Consider the following 21,101-nt stretch of genomic DNA (forward strand, 5'->3'; position numbering starts at 1 on the left):
TATAGTCCTGAGCTACCAGGTTCAGCCTCATTAACATTTCTGCCAATGATTTAAAAGAGTTCTGTTTCTCAAGTATCCCATTATTTTTTTTTCTCGTTTTCTTTTTTTTTTTTTTTAAAGATTTATTTATTATTATATCTAAGTACACTGCAGCTGCCTTTAGACGCACCAGAAGAGCGTGTCAGATCTCATTACAGATGGTTGTGAGCCATCATGTGGTTGCTGGGAATTGAACTCAGGACCTTTGGAAGAGCTTTCAGTGTTCTTAACCACTGAGCCATCTCACTAGCCCCCTATTTCTTTTCTTTTCTTTTTTTTTTTTATAATCTTTGTGATTAAGATCATCTAGTTTCATTCTGTTGCTGTGTCTTAACTACCATATTGCAGTAAAGAGACACCATGACTAAGGCAACTCTATAGAAAACATTTGAATGGGGGCTTGCATGCTTATCATGGGAAGTAGACAGACATGGTGCTAGAACAGTCTAGCTGAGAACTTTACATCCTGATTGTCAGGCAGCTGGTGCAGAGAGTCACTGGGCCTGGGGTAGTCTTTTAAAACCTTAAAACCCATAGATACCCAATGGCATAACCTCTCTGGCAAAGTCATTTCACTAGCTGGGGACCAAGAATTCAAACATAGCCTGTGGGGGCTGTTCTCATTGAGCCACCATACACTGGTTAAATACTCTAGCCAGAATGAATTTGGGAAAGGTTTATTTGGTATACATTACTAGATCACAGTCTTTCATTGGGAAAAGTCAGGACAGAAACTAAAATCAACCTTCCCATATCAATCATCAATCTAAAAATTCCTCACAGACATTGCCATGGGCTAATCTGATTTGGGCTATCTCTGAACTGAGACTTTTCTTAAATGACTGTAGGCAGTCAGGTGACTACTGATGCTGATTAGGGCAGATGGGATGATACCTCACTGCAGTTTTAGTCCTTGATGGATCGGGATATTAAGTTTTTTCATGTTGGCCATTTGTGTGCTCTTTCCATTTGGGTCTTCCCATTTTAAAATTAGACTTTTATTTCACTTCTTCATAATAAACTCTTTATATTAACCTCATCAGATATTCAATCTCTATTTTCTTTTTTTGTTGTTTATTTTTGTTTATTTGTTTGTTTGTTTTGAGACAGGGTTTCTCTGTAACCCTGGCTGTCCTGGAACTCACTCTGTAGACCAACCAGGCTGGCCTTGAACTCAGAAATCCGCCTTCCTCTGCCTCCCAAGTGCTGGGATTAAAGGTGTGTGCCACTACCGCCAGGCCTTCAATCTCTATTTTCTTTGTTTGTTTGTTTGTTTGTTTGTTTGTTTTTTTGAGACAGGGTTTCTCTGTATAGCCCTGGCTGTCCTGGAACTCACTTTGTAGACCAGGCTGGCCTCGAACTTAGGCGCCTCCCGAGTGCTGGGATTAAGGGCGTGCGCCACCACACCTGGCCAATCTCTATTTTCAAACAGTGCTCAGAGATGTCTGTCATAGTACTGGTTTATAATCTTAGCATGGGATACAAGGCAAGATGATCAGGAGTCTAAGGATCAGCAGCCAAATGGTGATTTTGAGGCCAGCATGGTTTATTGAAAAATTAACATTTTATTTTTTATTTATGTGTATTTATTTGGGGGTTATGTATATAGGTCTCTGGGGGTGTATATTCATGTGAGTGTAGGTAACTATAGAGACTGAAGAAAGCACCAGATCCTTTGGAGCTGGAGTTATAGGCATTTGTGAGCCACCTGATCTTGGTGTTAAACGAGGCATAAGAGATTAGCATAGCTTTCCTCTTCCTTTGCAGAGTTGTGAACCATTTTTTTCCCCCTGACTTCCACATATGTGCTGTGGCACCCATTTGTGTGTTCATACTTTCTGTCTTGTAAAATAACTAAAATTTCTTTTTGTTTTTCTGAGTTAGGGTGTTTTGTTATTTGATTATATGTAAGTATACTGTAGCTGTCTTCAGACACTCCAGAAGAGGGCATCAGATCTCATTACAGATGGTTGTGAGCCCCCATGTGGTTGCTGGGATTTGAACTCAGTGTTCCTAACTGCTGAGCCACCTCTCCAGTCCCGTGTTTTGTTCCTTTTGGTTTTGGTTTTGGTTTTGATTTTTTTTTTTTTTTTTTTTTTGGTTTTTTGAGACAAGGTTTCTCTCTGTAGCCCTGGCTGTCCTGGAACTCACTCTCTAGACCAGGCTGGCCTCAGAAATTCACCTGCCTCTGCCTCCCAAGTGCTGGGATTAAAGGCCCGCGCCTCCATGCCCAGCTCTGGTTTTGATTTTTATAGTTTTAGCTGGTCTGAAACTCACAGATTCGCCTGCCTCTGCCTCCTTAGTATTGTGATCACAGGCATGTCCCACCATGCCCAGCAGCACAGTAACTAAAATTCTTACGTGTGTTTTCATGGGCTCATGCATCATCCATGGAGAAGTAAGAGGACAACTTTTTGAGTCAGTTCACCTACCCTGAGGATACTAGAGATAGAACTCAGGTTGTCAGCCTTAGCAGCCAGCATCTTCACTGCTAAGCCATTTTGCCTGCCGTAAACAATAGTGTGTGTGTGTGTGTGTGAGTGAGAGAGAGAGAGAGAGAGAGAGAGAGAGAGAGAGAGAGAGAGAGAGTGTTTGTGTGAGTGGTGAGTGAACTTTTCTAAGTTTGCATTTGTGATTCCCTGTAATTAAATCTGTGGAATACCGTTACTTTACATTTCTTCCCTTGTAGTACTTGGGGTTGGATCCAATTCCTTTCATATGATAGGTAAGCATTCTGTCACAAGCCATGTCCCCAGCCTTGTGAACTATTCTGTATTAGGGTGAAGGAAAATAGGAATTCATAACATTGGTACATTGTTTTGACTGGGGTATGTCTTTAAAGAAAATTTCGCCATTTTTTTTAAACGTGTGTGTGTGTGTGTGTGTGTGTGTGTGTGTTATGTCTGTGTGTCTGTCTGTGTGTAGGTCAGAGGACAATTTGGGAGTCCGTTATTTTCTTCCAGTGTGGATTCTAGGAATGAGTCATCTTTGGAGTTGTCTTTTTAAGCCTTTTAAATTCGTTTAAGTTCCACAATGAAATTTCCATTTGTATAAGGCTGAAGATAAACTTAATAAATTTTTTTTTTCTGGTAGGCGGAGATTTGATCTTCAGAACCCATCAAGAATGGATCGTAATGTTGAAATGTTCATGAACATTGAGAAAACATTGGTACAGGTAAGTTGGAGACTTAGATCTTGTTGTCCCTGTCCCACCCCTTCCTTTGCCTCAGTCTTTCCTCTTTCCCATCTGTCATGCTGTAGATAGGACTTCTTTAATCCCAGGTCAGCCTAAAATTTCTGCCTCAGGAGTCCCTATTCCTAAATTTATAGATGCATAAGTCACTACCTCAACCTAAAAGTTTATTTTACCCTGTCTTAGTCAGGGTTTCTATTCCTGCACAAACATCATGACCAAGAAGCAAGTTGAAGAGGAAAGGGTTTATTCAGCTTATATTTCCACATTGCTGTTCATCACTGAAAGAAGTCAGGACTGGAACTCAAGCAGGACAGGGAGCAGGAGCTGATGCAGAGGCCATGGAGGGATGTTCTTTACTGGCTTGCCTCCCCTGGCTTGCTCATTCTGCTCTCTTATAGAACCAAGACTACCAGCCCAGAAATGGCGCCGCCCTCTCCCCCTTGATCACTAATTGAGAAAGTGCCCCATAGCTGGATCTCATGGAGGCATTTCCCCAACTAAAGCTCCTTTCTCTGTGATAACTCCAGCTGTGTCAAGTTAACACAAAACTAGTCAGTACACACCCTAATCTACTTCGAATTCTTAGATTGCAAAAGATAAAAGGAGGGACTTTGTTAAAATACATAATTTTACTGTTTTTATGTGCATTGTGATTAGAGCTGTAATTGATCTGGTCATTTAAAACTGATGAGTGTCAAGCCAAAATTTTTCTTTTGTTACTTTTGAGACAATGTCTCTTTTAGTCTTGACTTTCCTGAAACTCACTATGTAAAAACTAGAACTAGGTTGTCCTGGGACTCACTATGTAGACCAGGCTGCCCTTGAACTCAGAGATTCTTTTTTCTACCCCCCAAGTGCGTGATTAAAGTGCGATATTTCTCTTTATTTACTTCATTTATTATTTGAGTCATTTTTCTCGCTGTGGCGCCCTGCCTCTGAGGGCTGAGAGTAGATAGGTGCATGCACTACCACAGCCTGCTGTTCTTCCTCTGCTTCTCTGTTCTAGAAGCACTCGTCATAATGGTAACTTTATTACATTTTTTTTTTTTTTGATTTATTTTATGGTTGTATAATAAATACCTACTTTCCTCTGGATCATAATTTGAATATAAGAATGCTTAAATTTCTTTTTCTGAGTTTTTGGTTTTGTTTTTCCCTTCTGGGGGGGGGGGTTTATGGTGCTGAGGATGGAACTAGAGTGTGAGCTAGGCAAAGAACTGTACCACGGACAGATATTTCCACTTCACTGTTTTGCTGGTGTTGCTGAAGTTGTTTGTTTGTATGTTTTAATTTGGAGACAATTTCTCTGTGTAGCCCAGCTTGTCCTGGAACTCACTCTGTAGACCAGGTTGGCTTTGAACTCAGAGATCTGCCTGCCTCTGCCTCCCAAGTGCTGGAATGAAAGGTGTGTCCTACCACTGCCTGGTTTGAAATCAATTATTTTTATGTGTTTACATAATGTGTAGTTATGGCACATGTGCCGTGGCATGTATGTAGAGGTGAGAGCGTAGCTGGTGGAGTGAATTCTTTCTCCCCACCCTTGTGTGGTGCTAGAAAGGAAGTGAGGTTCATGGGCTTGCACAGCAGGCATCTTCATCACTCTACACCAGCTCTGATTAAAAAATCTTAGTTTAACCAGATGTGGTGGCGCACGCCTTTGATCCCAGCACTCGGGAGGCAGAGGGAGGCGGAAAAAAAAAAAAAAGAATCTTAGTTTATGTGTGAGTGGTGTCTTTGTGACTGTGTATAATGTATGTGCAGTGCATATAGAAGTCAGAAGAGGGCATCGATTCCCTGTAACTGGAGTGAGCTGCCATGTGGGTACTGACAGTCGGAACCTGAGACTTCTGAAAGAACAGCTGGTACTCTTAACCACTGAGATGTTTCTCTACCTCACCTTTTTGAGAAAGAATCAGTGAACCTGGACCGTAGCTTTTTTGGTTAGTGCATGGCGGGAAAGCCCCTCGAATGCTAGCTTCTCTCTTACACATTGGAGGCATCAGTTTGGACTGCAGATATGTGTCATCTCTCTGCTCTGTGAACACCTGACATTCACAACCAACTCCTCATCTTATTCAGCACTTGACCCACTGAACCACCTCGCTGACCAGCCAACCTACCGTCTTTCCTACCTCCCTCCCTCCCTCCCTTTTTTCCGTTATTATTGTGATGCGAGGGTTGAGATAGCTTCTCACCATGAAGCTCCAGCTGGCTTGGAACTCACAGAGATCAGCCTTCCTCTGCCTCCTGAGTGTCAGGATTAAAGGCCTCCTGCCTCTGACCTGGCTGTGTTTTAGCAATAATTTCATTCAAATGATTATCAGCAGTCTTTTTCTAGCTGCAGAGGGATCTGGGGATGATTTTAAGTAGCCTGCTGAGCCATCTAGGGTTTTTTTTTGTTTGTTTGTTTTTGTTTGTTTGTTTGTTTTTCGAGACAGGGTTTCTCTGTGTAGCCCTGGCTGTCCTGGAACTCACTTTGTAGACCAGGCTGGCCTTGAACTCAGAAATACGATTGTCTCGGGGGGAAAAGAAAAGGTGATAAATGATGAGCATGACCTGTGAGATGGCTCAATGGGGAAAGGCACTTGATGGCTTATGTGGCAAAAAGAGAATGACTCCACATGCTTGTGTGATGACTACATGTGTGCCCTGGTGCACACATCTCCGCATACAGTTAACATAAATACGCTATAATAATGACGACTGTCAGTGGACATTAACTCAAGATTATTTGAATTTCATTCCATCTTTTTGTTTTCTCAGAACAACTGTCTGACTAGACCAAACATCTACCTCATTCCAGACATTGATTTGAAGTTGGCTAACAAGTTGAAAGATATCATCAAACGGCATCAGGTAATAGACATGATTGCTTTAGTGCGGTGGTAGTAAGCCTTTAATAAATGCCAGAATTTGCCCTTTGTATGTGTCTGCCTTGAAGGAAGGATTTCTCGGAGTTCCTGTGTACCCTTATGGAACATTCAGTATTTCCTAGGATGAGTTTAGGACAGTCTTAGATTTTGCTTAAATAGTTAAAAGTGGCCCATGTAATCTGTTAGCTCAGAATGTATGAAGTCCATGAAATCTGTTAGCTCAGAATGTATGAAGTCCATGAAATCTGTTAGCTCAGAATGTATGAAGTCCATGTAATCTGTTAGCTAAGAATGTACGAGGTTCTGACAGTCTGCTCTCCCCACCCTCACCTGACAGCTAGTTGTATATTTTATGTCCTTTTTTAAGATGAGTGAAAAAAATCTGGCTTTCAGGCAAGAATGATAGCACGTGCCTGTAGACTGCTTGAGAGGCTACCGAGGCAGCGTAGCAAGACTTTCAGTGAGAACAAAACCCTGTTCCCTGAAGCTGGTGCTTTGATTATCTTAGTTCATTTTAAGCTGAGATTTTCTTCTTGTTGTTTACTGCAATGTTGGTTTCACCATATTGATACCTATGACAATTGAGAACATCTAGGTACAAGAGCATTTCTGCAAAATGTCATTTATGTGACAGTGTTTGACTAAGCTCTAGATTTGTTGGTTCAGAAGCCTCATGAAATACCTTCTTTTTCCTGCTGTAAAAAATGTGTCTTAGCTTTAAGTAAAATACCTTACATGCCTTAGAAGAAAATAGTTTATGTATAGATAAAGCTCTCTCTGTAATTATAGATATTGTAGACTTTCTCTCACAAGTAACATACTTTTGTTGTTGTTGTTGTTGTTGTTGTTTTGAGACAGGGTTTCTCTGTATACCCCTGTCTGTGGTGGAACTCACTCTGTAGACCAGGTTAGCCTCGAACTCAGAAATCCACCTGCCTCTGCCTCCCACGTGCTGAGATTATAGACCTGTGCACCACTGCCTGGCTGACAAAATTCTTAAGAGAGAACTATTAGTTTATTATTCCCCTTCAGGGATGCAGAGATGACTCAGTGGTTAAGAGCACTTGTTGCTATTGGGTTTGGGGTTTTTTGTTTTGTTTTGTTTTGTTTTCTTCGAGACAGGGTTTCTCTGTATAGTCCTGGTTGTCCTGGAACTCACTCCACAGACCAGGCTGGCCTAGTACTCAGAAATCCACCTGCCTCTGCCTCCCTAATGCTGGGATTAAAGGCGTACGCCACCACGCCCGGCACTTGTTGCTATTGTTGAGGACCTGGATTCAGTCCTCTGCAGCCACACAGTAGCTCACAGCCCTCTGCAGCTCTAGTTCTAGTTCATTTGAAGTTCTCTTCTGACTTCTGTAGGCATCAGGAACATGTAGGGGAAAGACAAATACAGGCAGAACATTCACATACATAAAATAAATCTTTTTTAAAAAATCATGGTGCTAGAAAGATTACTCAAAGACCCAAGTTTGATTCCTAGCCCTCACAACAATTCACAACCTTTTGTTTCTTCAGTTTTGGGGGATCCAACACCCTCTTCTGGCTCCCTGGACACCAGGCGATCAGATGGTATACAACCATACACGCTGGCAAAACACCAATAAACATAAAATTTATTACTCTACTTCACAGATGATATGCACCAAATGACTTGCTATGTCATCTGAGTAGTAGACCATATAGTTGAGGGTGGAATGCCATAGTAACAGGCTCCTCTGCACATTGGCTCAAACTTACTAGCTATGGATTCTCCTCCCCCCCGCCCCCTTCTGACAGCTATTTAGAAATGATAACACTTGGCCAGGTGTGGTGGCACATGCCTTTAATCCCAGCGCTCGGGAGGCAGAGGCAGGCAGATTTCTGAGTTCGAGGCCAGCCTGGTCTACAGAGTGAGTTCCAGGACAGCCAAGGCCACACAGCCAAGGCCCTGTCTTGAAAGAAAATAAAACAAACAAACAAACAAACAAAAAAATAGAAATGATAACCCAGTGAGTCTGAAGCTCTTAGGAGGCACAAAATTGCTTCAGGTAGTTCTAAAGTTTTTATATTTTAGTTTTTTAGATAAAGTGGCGGTATGTTTATTGGTCTGGAATAATGAGTAAATACTCATTTTTCAAGGAGAAATGTAGAGGATGCCCCGAGTTTCTACTTAAAATTGAATACTTGACTTTTTCTTGTTTGTGTGGTATGAAGAATGAGCAGTTGTTAGTCTAAATGGTTTTGGGGTTTCTAGTTTTGTTTTAAAGATGTATTTAGTAGTCTTTAACCTAGCCATATATTACCTTTAATTTTCATAGCTTTGTCCCAACATTGACATAAAGTGACAGCAACAATGTACACTGTGGTTGATTCAAGTGTCCCACTTGTTATTGATGTAACTCCAGTTTATGTGCCAGCCTTCATGTCAGTGAATGATGATTGAAGCTGGACAGTAAGGCAGGAGGGTGGAGAGCTTAAAACTAGCATAGGCTACATACTTGTAATTCGGGGGGGGGGTTGTTTTTGTTTTATAGTTTGTTTTTGTGAGACAGTCTCAAGTAGCTTAGACTAGCTTTAAACTTAGTATATTTGAGGATGGCCTTCAATTTTCTAGCCTCCCGTTTTCCCAAGTTCTTAGGTTCTAGGTCTAGCTAAAATCTGATATTTTTTTAAGTGAATATACTTTACAGTTACTCTTTTTTTTTTGTTTTGTTTTGTTTTTTTTTGTTTTGTTTTTTTTTTTTTTTTGTTTTTTTTTTTTTTTTTTTTTTTTGAGACAGGGTTTCTCTATATAGTCCTAGCTGTCCTGGAATTCATTCTGTAGACCATGCTGGCCTTGAACTCAGAAATCTGCCTGCCTCTGCCTCCTGAGTGCTGGGATTAAAGGTGTGGGCCACCACGCCCGGCTGTTTACAGTTACTCTTAATGGTGTTGGGTTCCCATATTCATTGTTTATGATGGTTATGAATGCTAACATATTCCTCAATAAGTTTCATTTTTAAAGAATTTCTTGGTTTTGGATTAATGACAGTTGATAAAGTAGACACAAATATTTCCAAATCTTTTGGAAAAATTCAGGCATTTGAAACACTTGATAAAGAACATTTCATCCTTATTTGTATATCTAGAAACACTGTTTTATGTTGTTAATCACTATCCCTTTGCTTGACAAAAACGATTTTTTAAAAAAGCCTTTTCCCCTTAGAGAATTTGCATCCATACGTAATGGTTTGATTGCCATGTGCCTTATTTTTATGTTACTTATTTATTTGCTTTGCAGGGGACATTTACTGATGAGAAGTCAAAAGCTTCCCACCACATTTATCCATATCCTTCCTCACAAGAGGATGGTAAGTTAACTGTTAGTTGTAAGCTCTTTAACACATACTTCGCACCGTAGGGTATAAATAATGTAGCCTTCTTCTAAAAAATGTCTAAATAAGTACACCACCATTTCTTTAACATATCACTTAGCTGGTATGTTACTCTGAGTTTGGACCACTTGATTCTTTTAAAAAGTGAGGCTCAACCTCTGCTGTTCAGTATTCTAATCAGTTAGATTTTTTAGAATGTAGCACCAAATAATGTTGATGTTTGCCGTGAAGTAATAAAATACAGAGATATCTGAGGCCCATGATTATTGACTGCCACAGAGTTGAGCAAACTCTGGTTAGATAAGTCTCTAAATGAGGCAGGGTTCCATATACCTCAGGCTGGCCTTGAACTCTCTGTGTAGCCAAGAATATCCTAACCTTGAGACCTTTACGCCCTCAGCTCCTGAATGGAGAGCGTATGTGCTGTTGGGCCTAGGGCTAGGACCCCATTACCCAGTTGCTGAGCTACCTTCCCAGCTCTTCTCTCTCCATGATGCACCCCACTTTTTATTTCTCAGTTTTAAAATTTGGTGTGTTCTATGTATCCATGTAGGAACCCTTGTGCCACAGTGAGCTTCTAGAGGCCAGAGGACATAGACAGTTTATGTGAATTGGTTTTGTGTGTATAGGGTCCTGTGATTCAAAGTGAGTCAGTTGCATTGGCAAGGGTATGGATTGACTGAGCCATCTCATTGGCCCAAATGTTTCCCGTCTTAAATCTGAACCCTTAACATTAAAATGGTGGGATTTTTTTTTTTCCCTCTATTATTATTGTAAGGATCTCACAATGTAGCTCATGCTGGCTTTGAATTGATTGGAGATTTATTTATTTATTTATTTAGGGTTTTTTTGAGACAGGATTTCTCTGTGTAGCCCTGGCTGTCCTGGAACTCACTCTGTAGACCAGGCTGGCCTCGAACTCAAGAAATCCGCCTGCCTCTGCCTCCCAAGTGCTGGGATTACAGGTGTGTGCCACCTCCACCTGGCTGATTAGGGTTATTGATCTGCTCAACGTATTCATAAATCCCTGAGACTTACTTTGGTTTGTCTCCTTTGATTTGATAGTTCAAGTGATCTATCATCAGCTTCTCTCATTTTGTCTTTGAATATACCTGTTAATAAACAGTTAATTTTCTGGGCAGTGGTAATTTTCTCAGCACTTGGGAGGCAGAGCCAAGCATGTGGCTGAGAGTCCAAGGCTATTCTGTTGTACAGTTTCAGGATGGCCCAGGCTACACAAGAAACCTTGCCTCCCCCCATCCCTATCCCCCCCACACACACACAAAAAAAAAAGAGAAGAAAGAGAAAATGGTTCAGTTCTATCATTGATTGTCTGTTCTGTTTCTTAATGTGTTATGGGTTTTGGTTTTTGTTTTTGTTTTAATTTTAATTTTCTGGTTTTTTTTTAAGACAAGGTCTCGCCTTATAGCCATGCCTATCTTGGAACTTGGTATTTTAAATTTCTTTTGTGGCGGTTTGGTTTGAGTTGGGTTGGGTTGGTTTTTTATTATTCTAAATTGGTTTCTCTGTGTGACCTTGACTATCCTGGAACTCATGCTTTTGACCAGGCTGGCATAATCTTTGGGGATAAATTCAGAGTACCTAAGTCAATTTTCACTAGTTTTAGAGAGCCCAGAGGTTTGTTGGTGGTTCAGTGTTTAAAGGCATTTGTTGCCAAGGCTGGTAACCTGAATTCCATCCCTGGGACCCATATGGTAGAAGGCGAGACCCAGCAACCATGTCTGTGATTAGCTGCTTTTTTGACCTGTTGTAGGATCACACAGTAGGAAGTTGCACATGTATGATCAGGCAGTCAGAGATATTCATTTACATTTATGTTTGTTTGCTTGCTTTTTGAGGCAATGTTTGTGTAACTTTGGCGGTCCTAGTACTAGCTCTGTAAACCATGCTGGCCTACATCTCAGAGATCTGTCTGCCTCAGTCTCTCAAGTGCTTGATTAAAGGGATACCACCACTCGACCCTCAGGATTTATTTTTAATTGCTATGTCTGTATGGAAATCTGTGCAAGTGAATACAGGTGCCTTTAGAGGCCAAAAGAAGAGGATATTTGGTCCCCTAGAGCTGAAATTAAATGGGGTTGTTGTGAGCTGCCTAATGGGAATTCTGTACACTGAACTCTTGTCCCTTGCCCCCCCTGGCCCCCTCAGTCCCTTCACGATTTTGTTCAGTTTTTCATAATGGACTTAGAGCTCCTTGTTTAGTTGCAAGATGAGCTGGATAGTGAGCTTCAGAGGTCTGCCTTCCTCCACTCACTCAGTCCTGGGAATTGGCATGCACCACCACACTCACCTTAATGTTGTTACTTTCTAGGTTAGATTTATTTATGTTACTTTTTGTGTATGAATGTTTTGCCTGCATGCATGTACGTACATCTTGTATGTGCTTGTTGTCTTCCTTGAAATTTGGTTATGGATGGTTGTGAGCCGGCATATATGTGCTAGGAATTGAGCCTGGGTTATTTGCAAATTCAACTTGTATTCCTGTCCCCTGGCTTATTATCTAAGTACTGGTATCTGAACCTTGGTGGCCAGTGGTTTATTGTCTGGCCATTGCTCCAGCTCTAGCTCCAGCTCCAGAAAGGGCCCTTTAATCTGACAAGTGGTTTTCAGTTTGAAAACTTAAAATTTGGAACATTTAACTACTCTTGCAGAGGACCAGAGTTTAGGTCTCAGTAGCTACAAGTATATTCTTGGCTGTCTATAACCATCTGACACCTCGTCTGACCTCTGGATTCCTGCACATACGTTGTATACATATATGACATTTGGGGGCACTCATAGACATAAAATTAAATACATATTTTTTTAATCCTAACTAAATTGAGATCCTATTTTGATGATTTTCTTTCAGAGGAGTGGCTGAGGCCAGTGATGAGGAGAGACAAGCAGGTGCTGGTGCACTGGGGTTTCTACCCAGACAGGTAATCCTAACTGTCATGTGATTGTTCATGTTGGTCTTGATAATTGCATATGCCTACAGGTTGTGAGAATGAAATCTATTAGCATTCCCATCCGTTTGTTTGTTCGTTTGTTTGTTTGTTTTGTTTGTTTGTTGAGACAGGGTTTCTCTGTGTATGCTTGGCTGTCTTAGGACTCACTCTGTAGACCAGGCTGCCTCGAACTCACCTGCCTCTGCTTCTGCCTCCCAAGTTCTGGGATTAGAGGCAAGTACTACCACCTATTTACTACTATCTCCCCAGGATTGGAATTAAAAGCATTTTTTGTTTCCTTTTTATATTCTGCCTGTCTCTGTCTTCCCCACCCGCCTCCCAGGAGTGGGTGAGGGATTAAATCCAGATCTTTACACATGCTAAGGCTTAAGGGCTTTACACCTGAAGCAACTTCATCTTTTTAAATACTAAAGCCTTTTAACGTTCAAATATATACATATAATATACTTATGAAATGCAGTGTGATATTCTAATGGAATTTGTAAGTGTACAATATTTACTGAGAAAATTAGGATAATTCATGTTATTATTCCTTTTCTGTTACTTCCTGATTGGAGCCTTTAGGATCTTGTTTTCACATATGCTGTGGCATGAAGATTTATGTCAGCCAGGAGTGGTGGCCACACCTTTAAACCAGCACAGAGTTTGAGCCCTGCTTGGCCTACAAGGCTACACAGAGAAACCCTGTCTCAAAAATACAAAAAAAAATCCATGTGAGATACATACACCACATATGTATAGGAGAGTTCTTTATTTTCTGAGTATAGTTAGTTACCTTTTCACGGTTGCTTGGCCTATGACTGTATGCTGTATGCCAGAGCATTGTGGTGTAAGGGGTGTGCTGACGTAGAGGTGACTGCCAGGAAACAGAGACGTACCAGAAGTTGCAAGGCCAAGATGCCCCTGTGCAGGTATACTACTGACCATCAATTTCTGTCTTCTAGTCTGCCTGTCCTAGTATCTCACTCAGGTATGAAGTCAGTGAATTATCATTGATAGTTAAAACTCCTCCATGGCCCAGTTAGATTCTTTATTTAGCCTTGGACCTTGCAGGGAAGACTTCATATTTGAAGCCTAACATAATTTCACTCATCTCAAAGAGAAAGATTTATTTGCCAAAGTGATCTCTTAGCATGTTATTAATCCATTAATTAAGATGTATGTCTTTAAGAAAGGAATCTTGGGGACTGGAGAGTTGGTTCATTAATGAATTCTTACTGATCTTGAAGAGAATCCAAGTTTGGTTCTCAGAAGGCACATATCACTCTGTAACTTGAATTATAGGAGATCCCACTTCCTTTCCTCACCTGCAGAGGCATCAGACATGCACATGGTGTACAGACATACGGACAGAACATTCATAGAAATTTAGTAAATTCACAGAAAATGAGTAAATTTTAAAAATCTTTTTACTGGTTCTTTGTAAATTTCACATCATGTATCCCAATCCCATTCATCCTCTCCACTAATGCCTTCTTATCTGCCCTCCTTCATTGTAACTCTACCCAAAAGAAACAGCAAAACATTTCCTTGTGGAAGCTTCATGTGTCTCAAAGTATACTGTTTTGGGTGCACTCGTGCCATGCACGTGTGGCGGACAGAGGGCCCAGGGCAAAGTCAGTTCTCCTACTTGTGCATGAGTTATAGGATATGAACTCAGTCTTTTAGACTTGCGTGGCAACTTCTTTTATCCATGATTCTAGACCATCAATTTACTAAGAAGGTTTTTTTAATATTTGTAATACATATCCTTAGTGCTTGATCAAGAGACTTGGATCTAATTTGTTTGCTTGTTTAATTGCTTTATAGCTATGACACTTGGATCCACAGTAATGATGTTGATGCTGAAATTGAAGATGCCCCAATCCCAGAAAAGCCCTGGAAGGTAATGGATATGTAAAAATGAAGTTACTCTTGACTGGGCATAGTGGTGCACACCTTTAACCCCAGCACTAGGAGGCAGAAGCTGTCAGATCTCTGAATTCAAGGCCAGCATGGTCTGCATACTTAGTTCCAAGACAACAGCCATGTAGAGAGTCCCTGTTCTAGGAAATCTGTTGACTAGGCACACATATGATGCATAGACATAACGTGTATTTAAAATACTCATAATAATACACATAAATAAATAATACAAATAATTCTGTCATTCTCTACAATAAACTAGTTTGTTTTTGGAAAGCTGATGTCACTCTGGCTTATACTGTCCCTGAGATGACTATGCAGTCACTGCTGCCCTGATTTTGTAATGGTCATCTTGCCTCAGTCCCATTAGTAACCCCATGCCCAGAAACAACTGTATTTTTTTTTTAATATATAATGGTGTTTTCCTTTTAATGTCTTCAACTCAATATATCCGTGGCCCTGACGGCATTGTATTAAGGTCTTAGGAGTTAATGTGTGCAGTGCTTGAGAAGAACCCAGTGCCAAGCCGGAGTGTGAGAAATGGGGTTGTCAAGTTCAGCCTGTATGGAGAGGTCTTGTGAATGTATAATTTCTCTCAACTCTGTTCCTCCCACTATGACTGAGCCACCGTTACAAAGATGTCGCACTCTGGGATTATAGTAGAAGATAAACTTTGTTTTATTTCTTTTGTTTTATTAACTCAGGATTTCTTTGTGTAGCCCTGGCTGTCCTGGAACACCATTTGTAGACCAGACTGGCCTCGAACTTAGATCCACCTGCCTGTGCCTCCTAAATTCTGGGATTAAAGGCGAGTACCACCACCAACTGGTAAGAAATGTCTTTCAAAAGTTGCTGTGAACCGGACGTTTGTTCATTCACAGTAATGATGTTTATTACTGCCCTTTCCCCCGAGAAACAAAAAAAAATTTTTTTTTAAAGATTTATTTATTTATTTTACGTGTAAGTGCTCTATCTGCATGCCAGAAGAGGGCATCAGATCTCATTACTGGTGGTTGTGAGCCACCATGTAGTTGCTGGGATTTGAACTCAGGACCTTTGGAAGAAGAGTCAGTGCTCTTAACCACTGAACCATCTCTCCAACCCTCTTAATTTTAGTTTTTTTGTTTTGTTTTGTTTTGTTTTTTTATTTGTATTTTTTTATTTATTTGTATTTTTGTTTTTCGAGACAGGGTTTCTCTGTGTAGCCCTGGCTGTCCTGGAACTCACTCTGTAGACCAGGCTGGCTTCGAATTCATAAATCTGCCTGGCTCTGCCTCCGAAGTGCTGGGATTAAAGGCGTGCGCCACCACTGCCAGGCAGTTTCAGTTTCTTAACAAATTAAAAGCATAGATTTTAATTAGTAAAGCAAAATTCATCTTTTAAAAAAACTATAACTTGAGGACCTGGATGTGGTGATGACCTTTGGCACACTCCTTTAATTCCATACTTGGGAGGCAGAATCGGGGATCTCTTTAGTTGGAGGCTAATCCGGGCTACAGAACAAGTTGCAGTATAGCCAGGGCTACACACAGAAACCCTGTCTTGACAAAACAACAAAAACAAACTTGATTTTAGAAAACAGTATTTTAGGGGCTGGTGAGATGGCTCAGCAGGTAAGAGCACCCGACTGCTCTTCCAAAGGTCCTAAGTTCAAATCCCAGCAACCACATGGTGGCTCACAACACACCCTCTTCTGGAGTGTCTGAAGACAGCTACAGTGTACTTACATATAATAAATAAATAAATCTTTTTTTTTTTTTTTTTAAAAAACAGTATTTTAAAATGTATAGTAACGAGAGCTAACTACCCAAAGTGCACATTCTCCTGTCTTCCAATGCCTATAACAACAGTGTTCTGTGCCCAGTCCCTGTGACTTCACCATTTCTTGCAAGGTTATTGCCATTGTTGTCAGCATCAGTTTCTCCCCCTCTTCACAGAGGCTTTTAGACATGAGCTGTGCCATTGGAGACACAGGCTTAGCAGATGACCTTGCAGATCTTCTGTGGTTCCTCTTTCACTCTGTTTTTTTTTTTTAAGATTTATTTATTTATTATATTTAAGTACACTGTAGCTGTCTTCAGACACTCCAGAAGAGGGAGTCAGATCTTGTTAAGGATGGTTGTAAGCCACCATGTGGTTGCTGGGATTTGAACTCTGCCCTAATTGCACATGAGAGACTATAGACTGCAAGATTAATAGAAGGCCATACTTATGTAGGAGTGACCTTGTAGTATAGCTTTTTGGGGGACACCCATGCTCTTTAAGCAGATCCAATAAACTTACTGGCTCCACAGATTGAACTTTTGTGGGATCCTGTCGGTTTGTTGTTGATATCCTACAAAGAGGGGGTAGATACTTGTTTCCCTTGGGAAAGTGCCTGAAAGAAGTCCATCTTGTCTTCTATTGGCTGCCCTATAACAATTTATTTTCAGTGTTGAAGCTTTATAGGTGTAATTGCTAGTTTTTGCCTTTCATTTCATTACAAACAAGCACTCTCTGCGCCCTCCCCTCTGGACCTTTAGGTGTGTGACTTAGAGGAGGAAATGGTCTAATGCTGAATCATAATAGTGTCAATTTGATACGGTTCTAGGTTCATGTAAAATGGATTTTGGACACTGACATTTTCAATGAATGGATGAATGAAGAGGATTATGAAGTGGATGAGAACAGAAAACCAGTGAGCTTTCGTCAACGAATTTCAACAAAGAATGAAGAGGTATTTCATTTGGCACTATTTCTAGACCATTGGTTGCTTTTGCTCTTTCTAAATATTTTCTTTCTTGATAATATACACTTACACCCTATGGGCCATCACCTAAGATGTCCATGTATAAGTTATTGAGTGACTTAGAGATCTTAGCTGTCTTTTCCAGCAGATACAAGGTAACTTTTTAGATCAATTACTTAACGTATCTGGGTGTTATGGCATGTGTGTGCATGTGAGCATGTAGTGTCTGGATGCCACAATAGGCCTGCTGGGAATCAAACCCTGCAGCAGCCAGTGTTCTTCACCACTGTCCTGCCTCACCAGCTCTTGGTTTTTTTTTTTTAGCTATTTTTATTTTATGTGCATTAGTGTTGTACCCACATGTATGTCTATGTGAGGGTTCTAGAACCCCTAGAGTTAACAGACAATTGTCAGCTACCATGTGGGTACCACCCCCTTGTTTTAATTTTTAATGCATTTTAAAATTTAGCCATCAGAGCAATAATAACTTTTATGTTTTTAAATAATACCACGCAATAGCTAAACTTACCTACCAGTTTTTCTTAGGAAAACCAGTATCTTTATTTAATATTACAATAACTTCAGTGTAAACACAATGCTACAAAATACTGGTCTTAAAATACTTGAAGAATTAAAGTGCTTCAGTGTCTGACAATAGGGGATTTAGCATTTAACATCTGTATTCCTATTAAGTCCAAGTCCTTATTTGTAAGAAGATACCACAATGAAGCATGTTACTTTATATGCTACCCTAAAATTGTTTTGGTTAAATGAAGTTCTGACTATTTACTCGTGATTCCATAAAAAGCAGTGGTGCATGCAGTGAATCCCAACCAGGCATGGTGGTGCATGCAGTGAATCCCAACTCTCGGGTGGCAGAGGCAGGCAGATAGGGCTGTGTGGTTTTGAGGCCCTCCTGGTCAGCATAGCAATTTCAGGCCAGCCACAGTCACATATTGAGACCCTATCTCTACAAATAAAAGCTCAGAACTCTTTGGCTACATGCATCACTAGAGTAAAAATTTAGGCCGAGAAGATAGCCTTTTGTAACTTGGAGGTTTATGGCAGTCCAGTGAAGAGACCTGTAATTCTAAGATCACTTTTCTTTATGACAGCTAAATTTGTTTTGCTTTTTAAATTTCCTTTCTGTTTCATTTTTTATTGTTGTTTTAAATAAGTGTAGTCTGTAACTTCATTTGTGGCTCAGGGTTACCTGAATTGGCAGTTCCAATCTACTAAGCCTTCCTTCCAAGTGCTGGGAATTCAGGTCTGTTTCCCCAAGCTTGGCTTGTTCTTTTTTGTTTTATGTTTTCTTTGACATTTATATTTATACATATTTGTATCTGCGTGTATGTATGTTAAACCATTAACTGAAAATAGAGAGATTTCATGTTTCTACACCTGTGCTCTTAATACTAAAACATCTTTGTAACACTGTCTGTTGCAAGATTTTATTTATTTTTTAATTTTTAAAACTATTTCGGATTTGTGTTTTATTTTTTCCACACAATGTTTCTCTCTGTATCCCTGGCTGTACTTGAACTCGCTCTGTAGACCAGACTGGCCTCCTTAGTGCCAAGTTTAAAGGTGCTAACATAATATCCACTCTTCTAAAGCTCTTGGGCTATTTTATAAATGCCACTTTGTTTGTTTGTTTGTTTGTTTGTTTTTCCGAAACAGGGTTTCTCTGTGTAGCCCTGGCTGTCCTGGAACTCACTTTGTCGACTGGCCTCAAACTCAGAAATCGGTCTGCCTCTGCCTCCCAAGTGCTGGGATTAAAGGCGTGCGCCACCATGCCCGCTTGTTGCTACTTCTTAACTCCTGTTTTGCTGGTGTTTCGTGTTTTTTACTTGTTTTGCTATGAATTCTCTGTTTTTGAAACATCCCCGTGAAGGGGATGGTAACCCTGAAAAGGGATTGCATCTTACAGGTTGAGCATGGTCACCTAGATGGTCAGGAATGGTTCTTTATGCTGGTAATTGGTGCTTATTTTGTGGCTTCCTTTGCAGAGATTTGGTAGTGTATGGAAAGTTGTCTTTGGATATGGGTTTGCAGAAACTGACGAGTGGATAAGGTTGCCTGACATTTATTTTCATTTTCTTCTTCCTAGCCAGTCAGAAGTCCAGAAAGGAGAGATAGAAAAGCATCTGCCAATGCTCGAAAGAGGAAACATTCCCCTTCTCCTCCTCCTCCCACACCCACAGAATCCCGGAAGAAGAGTGGGAAGAAAGGGTAAGATGTTTGTAGGTTGATCAGAAGTCAGGGAGAGAAACTTGGAACAGCTTTCCTAGGTATTTCCCCGAAACCACATAGTGGCTCACAACCATCTGTAATGGGATCCGATGCCCTCTTCTGGTGTGTCCAAAGACAGGCACAGTGTACTCATCATATGTATAAGACAAATAAAATCTTAAAGAATAAAAAACAAAGCCTTGTGCTCGCTTCGGCAGCACATATACTAAAATTGGAACGATACAGAGATTAGCATGGCCCCTGCGCAAGGATGACACGCAAATTTATGAAGCGTTCCACAGTTACTGTCTCTATTGGATCTGATTACCTCTCCCATTTGTGATTAAACTGACTGACAGAAATGATAGGACCAGGAACTATTGAACTGTTGAAAGTTCTAACAAGCCTGACCGTCCTGTGGTAACAATATGAATTTGTAATGAATAGATTACTGATAATATAAAATGAAACTTCAATGCATTATATAATGCCTGAAGTTTATACTCACAGTGTGGGTAATATTTGTTGAATTCTGTTATTATAAATAGATTTTTGATAATTTCAGACTTACCTACTTTAATATATAGTTGTTTATTTTTTAATTTAATTTTATTTTTTTCATTTTCAAGACAGGGTTTCTCATGTAGCCCTGGCTGTCCTGGAATTGTAACCCTAAACTCAGAGATCCACCTGCCTCTGCCTCTTGAATGCTGGGATTAAAGGTAGTCCTATTTTTGTTCGATTGATTATTGGTAACTGTTTTCTGCTTTCTTTCTTTCTTTCTTTCTTTCTTTCTTTCTTTCTTTCTTTCTTTCTTTCTTTCTTTCTTTTTTTTTTCCTTTTATTTTGCTTTGGTTTTGGATTTTTGTTTTGTGGTTTGTGGGTATGTAGAATGATTTGAGATGATGGCTCTGTGTAGGTCCTGGAACTTTCTCTATAGACCAGACTGGCTTCATACTCACACAGATGTGCCTGTGTCTTCACTGAGGACATGTGCCACCACTGCCCAGCCTATGCTGTTTTGTTTTTGTTTTTGAGGCAGGTTTCTATGTAGTCCTGTGTGTCCTGCACCTCACAAATAGACAGGCCTCACACTCAAAAGACATCAATCTGCCTCTGGATAAAACAAGCTAGATTCATTTGAGAAGAAGAAACGTAAATTAAGAGGTCCCTGCCCTAAGAACAAGCCCAATGTGGGAGGGCTCCACTCCCTGTTTGTGGCACCACCTCTGGACTGATGGTCCTGGGTGTTACACAAGTGCTGGCAAACAGAGCAGTAAGCAGCCCCTCCACGCCATTTGTTCCCTCTCTGCCTCCAAGGGCTTCCCTTTGCCTGTCATGAATTCTCTCTCTTTTTTTTTTCTTTCTGTTTTTTCTTTTTTCTTTTTCTTTTTGAGACAGAGTTTCTGTAGCCCTGTGTTTGTTTAGCCCTGGTAATGCTGGAATTGGTTAGGTAAATCAGGCTTGCCTTGAACTCTGAGATTCTCCTGCTTACAGAGTCCATGTGCCAGAACTGCCTGACTTCTCCTTGGTATTTTGTTATTTTATCCGTGTATGTGTTGGTTAAAACAACCTTGTTGTATTCCTGAGGTGGCTAGTAGTCCATATATAGAGTTCTTCTGCCCAGTTAGTCGTGAGTGCTTCAGTTAGAGTCACATGCCACCACACCCTAATGTGTTTTTGTTTTTTTTTAATGGTATCACATTGTATGCCCTTTTTGTCTTTCTTTTTCTCTTTCTCTCTTTCTTTCTTTCTTCCTTCCTTCCTTCCTTTCTTTCTTTCTTTCTTTCTTTCTTTCTT

General features: G+C 40.4%; 1 protein-coding gene and 1 non-coding gene across 2 annotated transcripts in view; both read left to right on the forward strand.

The window, feature by feature from the left end:
* Nucleotides 1-21,101, forward strand: part of Smarcc1 (SWI/SNF related, matrix associated, actin dependent regulator of chromatin subfamily c member 1) — a 94,133-nt gene that overhangs the window by 9,356 nt on the left and 63,676 nt on the right. The window contains exons 4-10 of the mRNA XM_021205909.2: nt 3,133-3,214; nt 5,999-6,091; nt 9,371-9,440; nt 12,337-12,406; nt 14,246-14,321; nt 16,932-17,057; nt 19,180-19,301. Coding sequence (XP_021061568.1) covers nt 3,133-3,214; nt 5,999-6,091; nt 9,371-9,440; nt 12,337-12,406; nt 14,246-14,321; nt 16,932-17,057; nt 19,180-19,301 — 639 coding nt within the window. The remainder of the gene's footprint in view (nt 1-3,132; nt 3,215-5,998; nt 6,092-9,370; nt 9,441-12,336; nt 12,407-14,245; nt 14,322-16,931; nt 17,058-19,179; nt 19,302-21,101) is intronic.
* On the forward strand, nt 19,504-19,607 carry LOC115064984. The gene has a single exon (XR_003844785.1). It is a non-coding gene; the product is annotated as a U6 spliceosomal RNA (small nuclear RNA).

The sequence above is a fragment of the Mus pahari genome, chromosome 10 (assembly GCF_900095145.1).
Source record: "Mus pahari chromosome 10, PAHARI_EIJ_v1.1, whole genome shotgun sequence".
Lineage (NCBI taxonomy): Eukaryota > Metazoa > Chordata > Mammalia > Rodentia > Muridae > Mus > Mus pahari.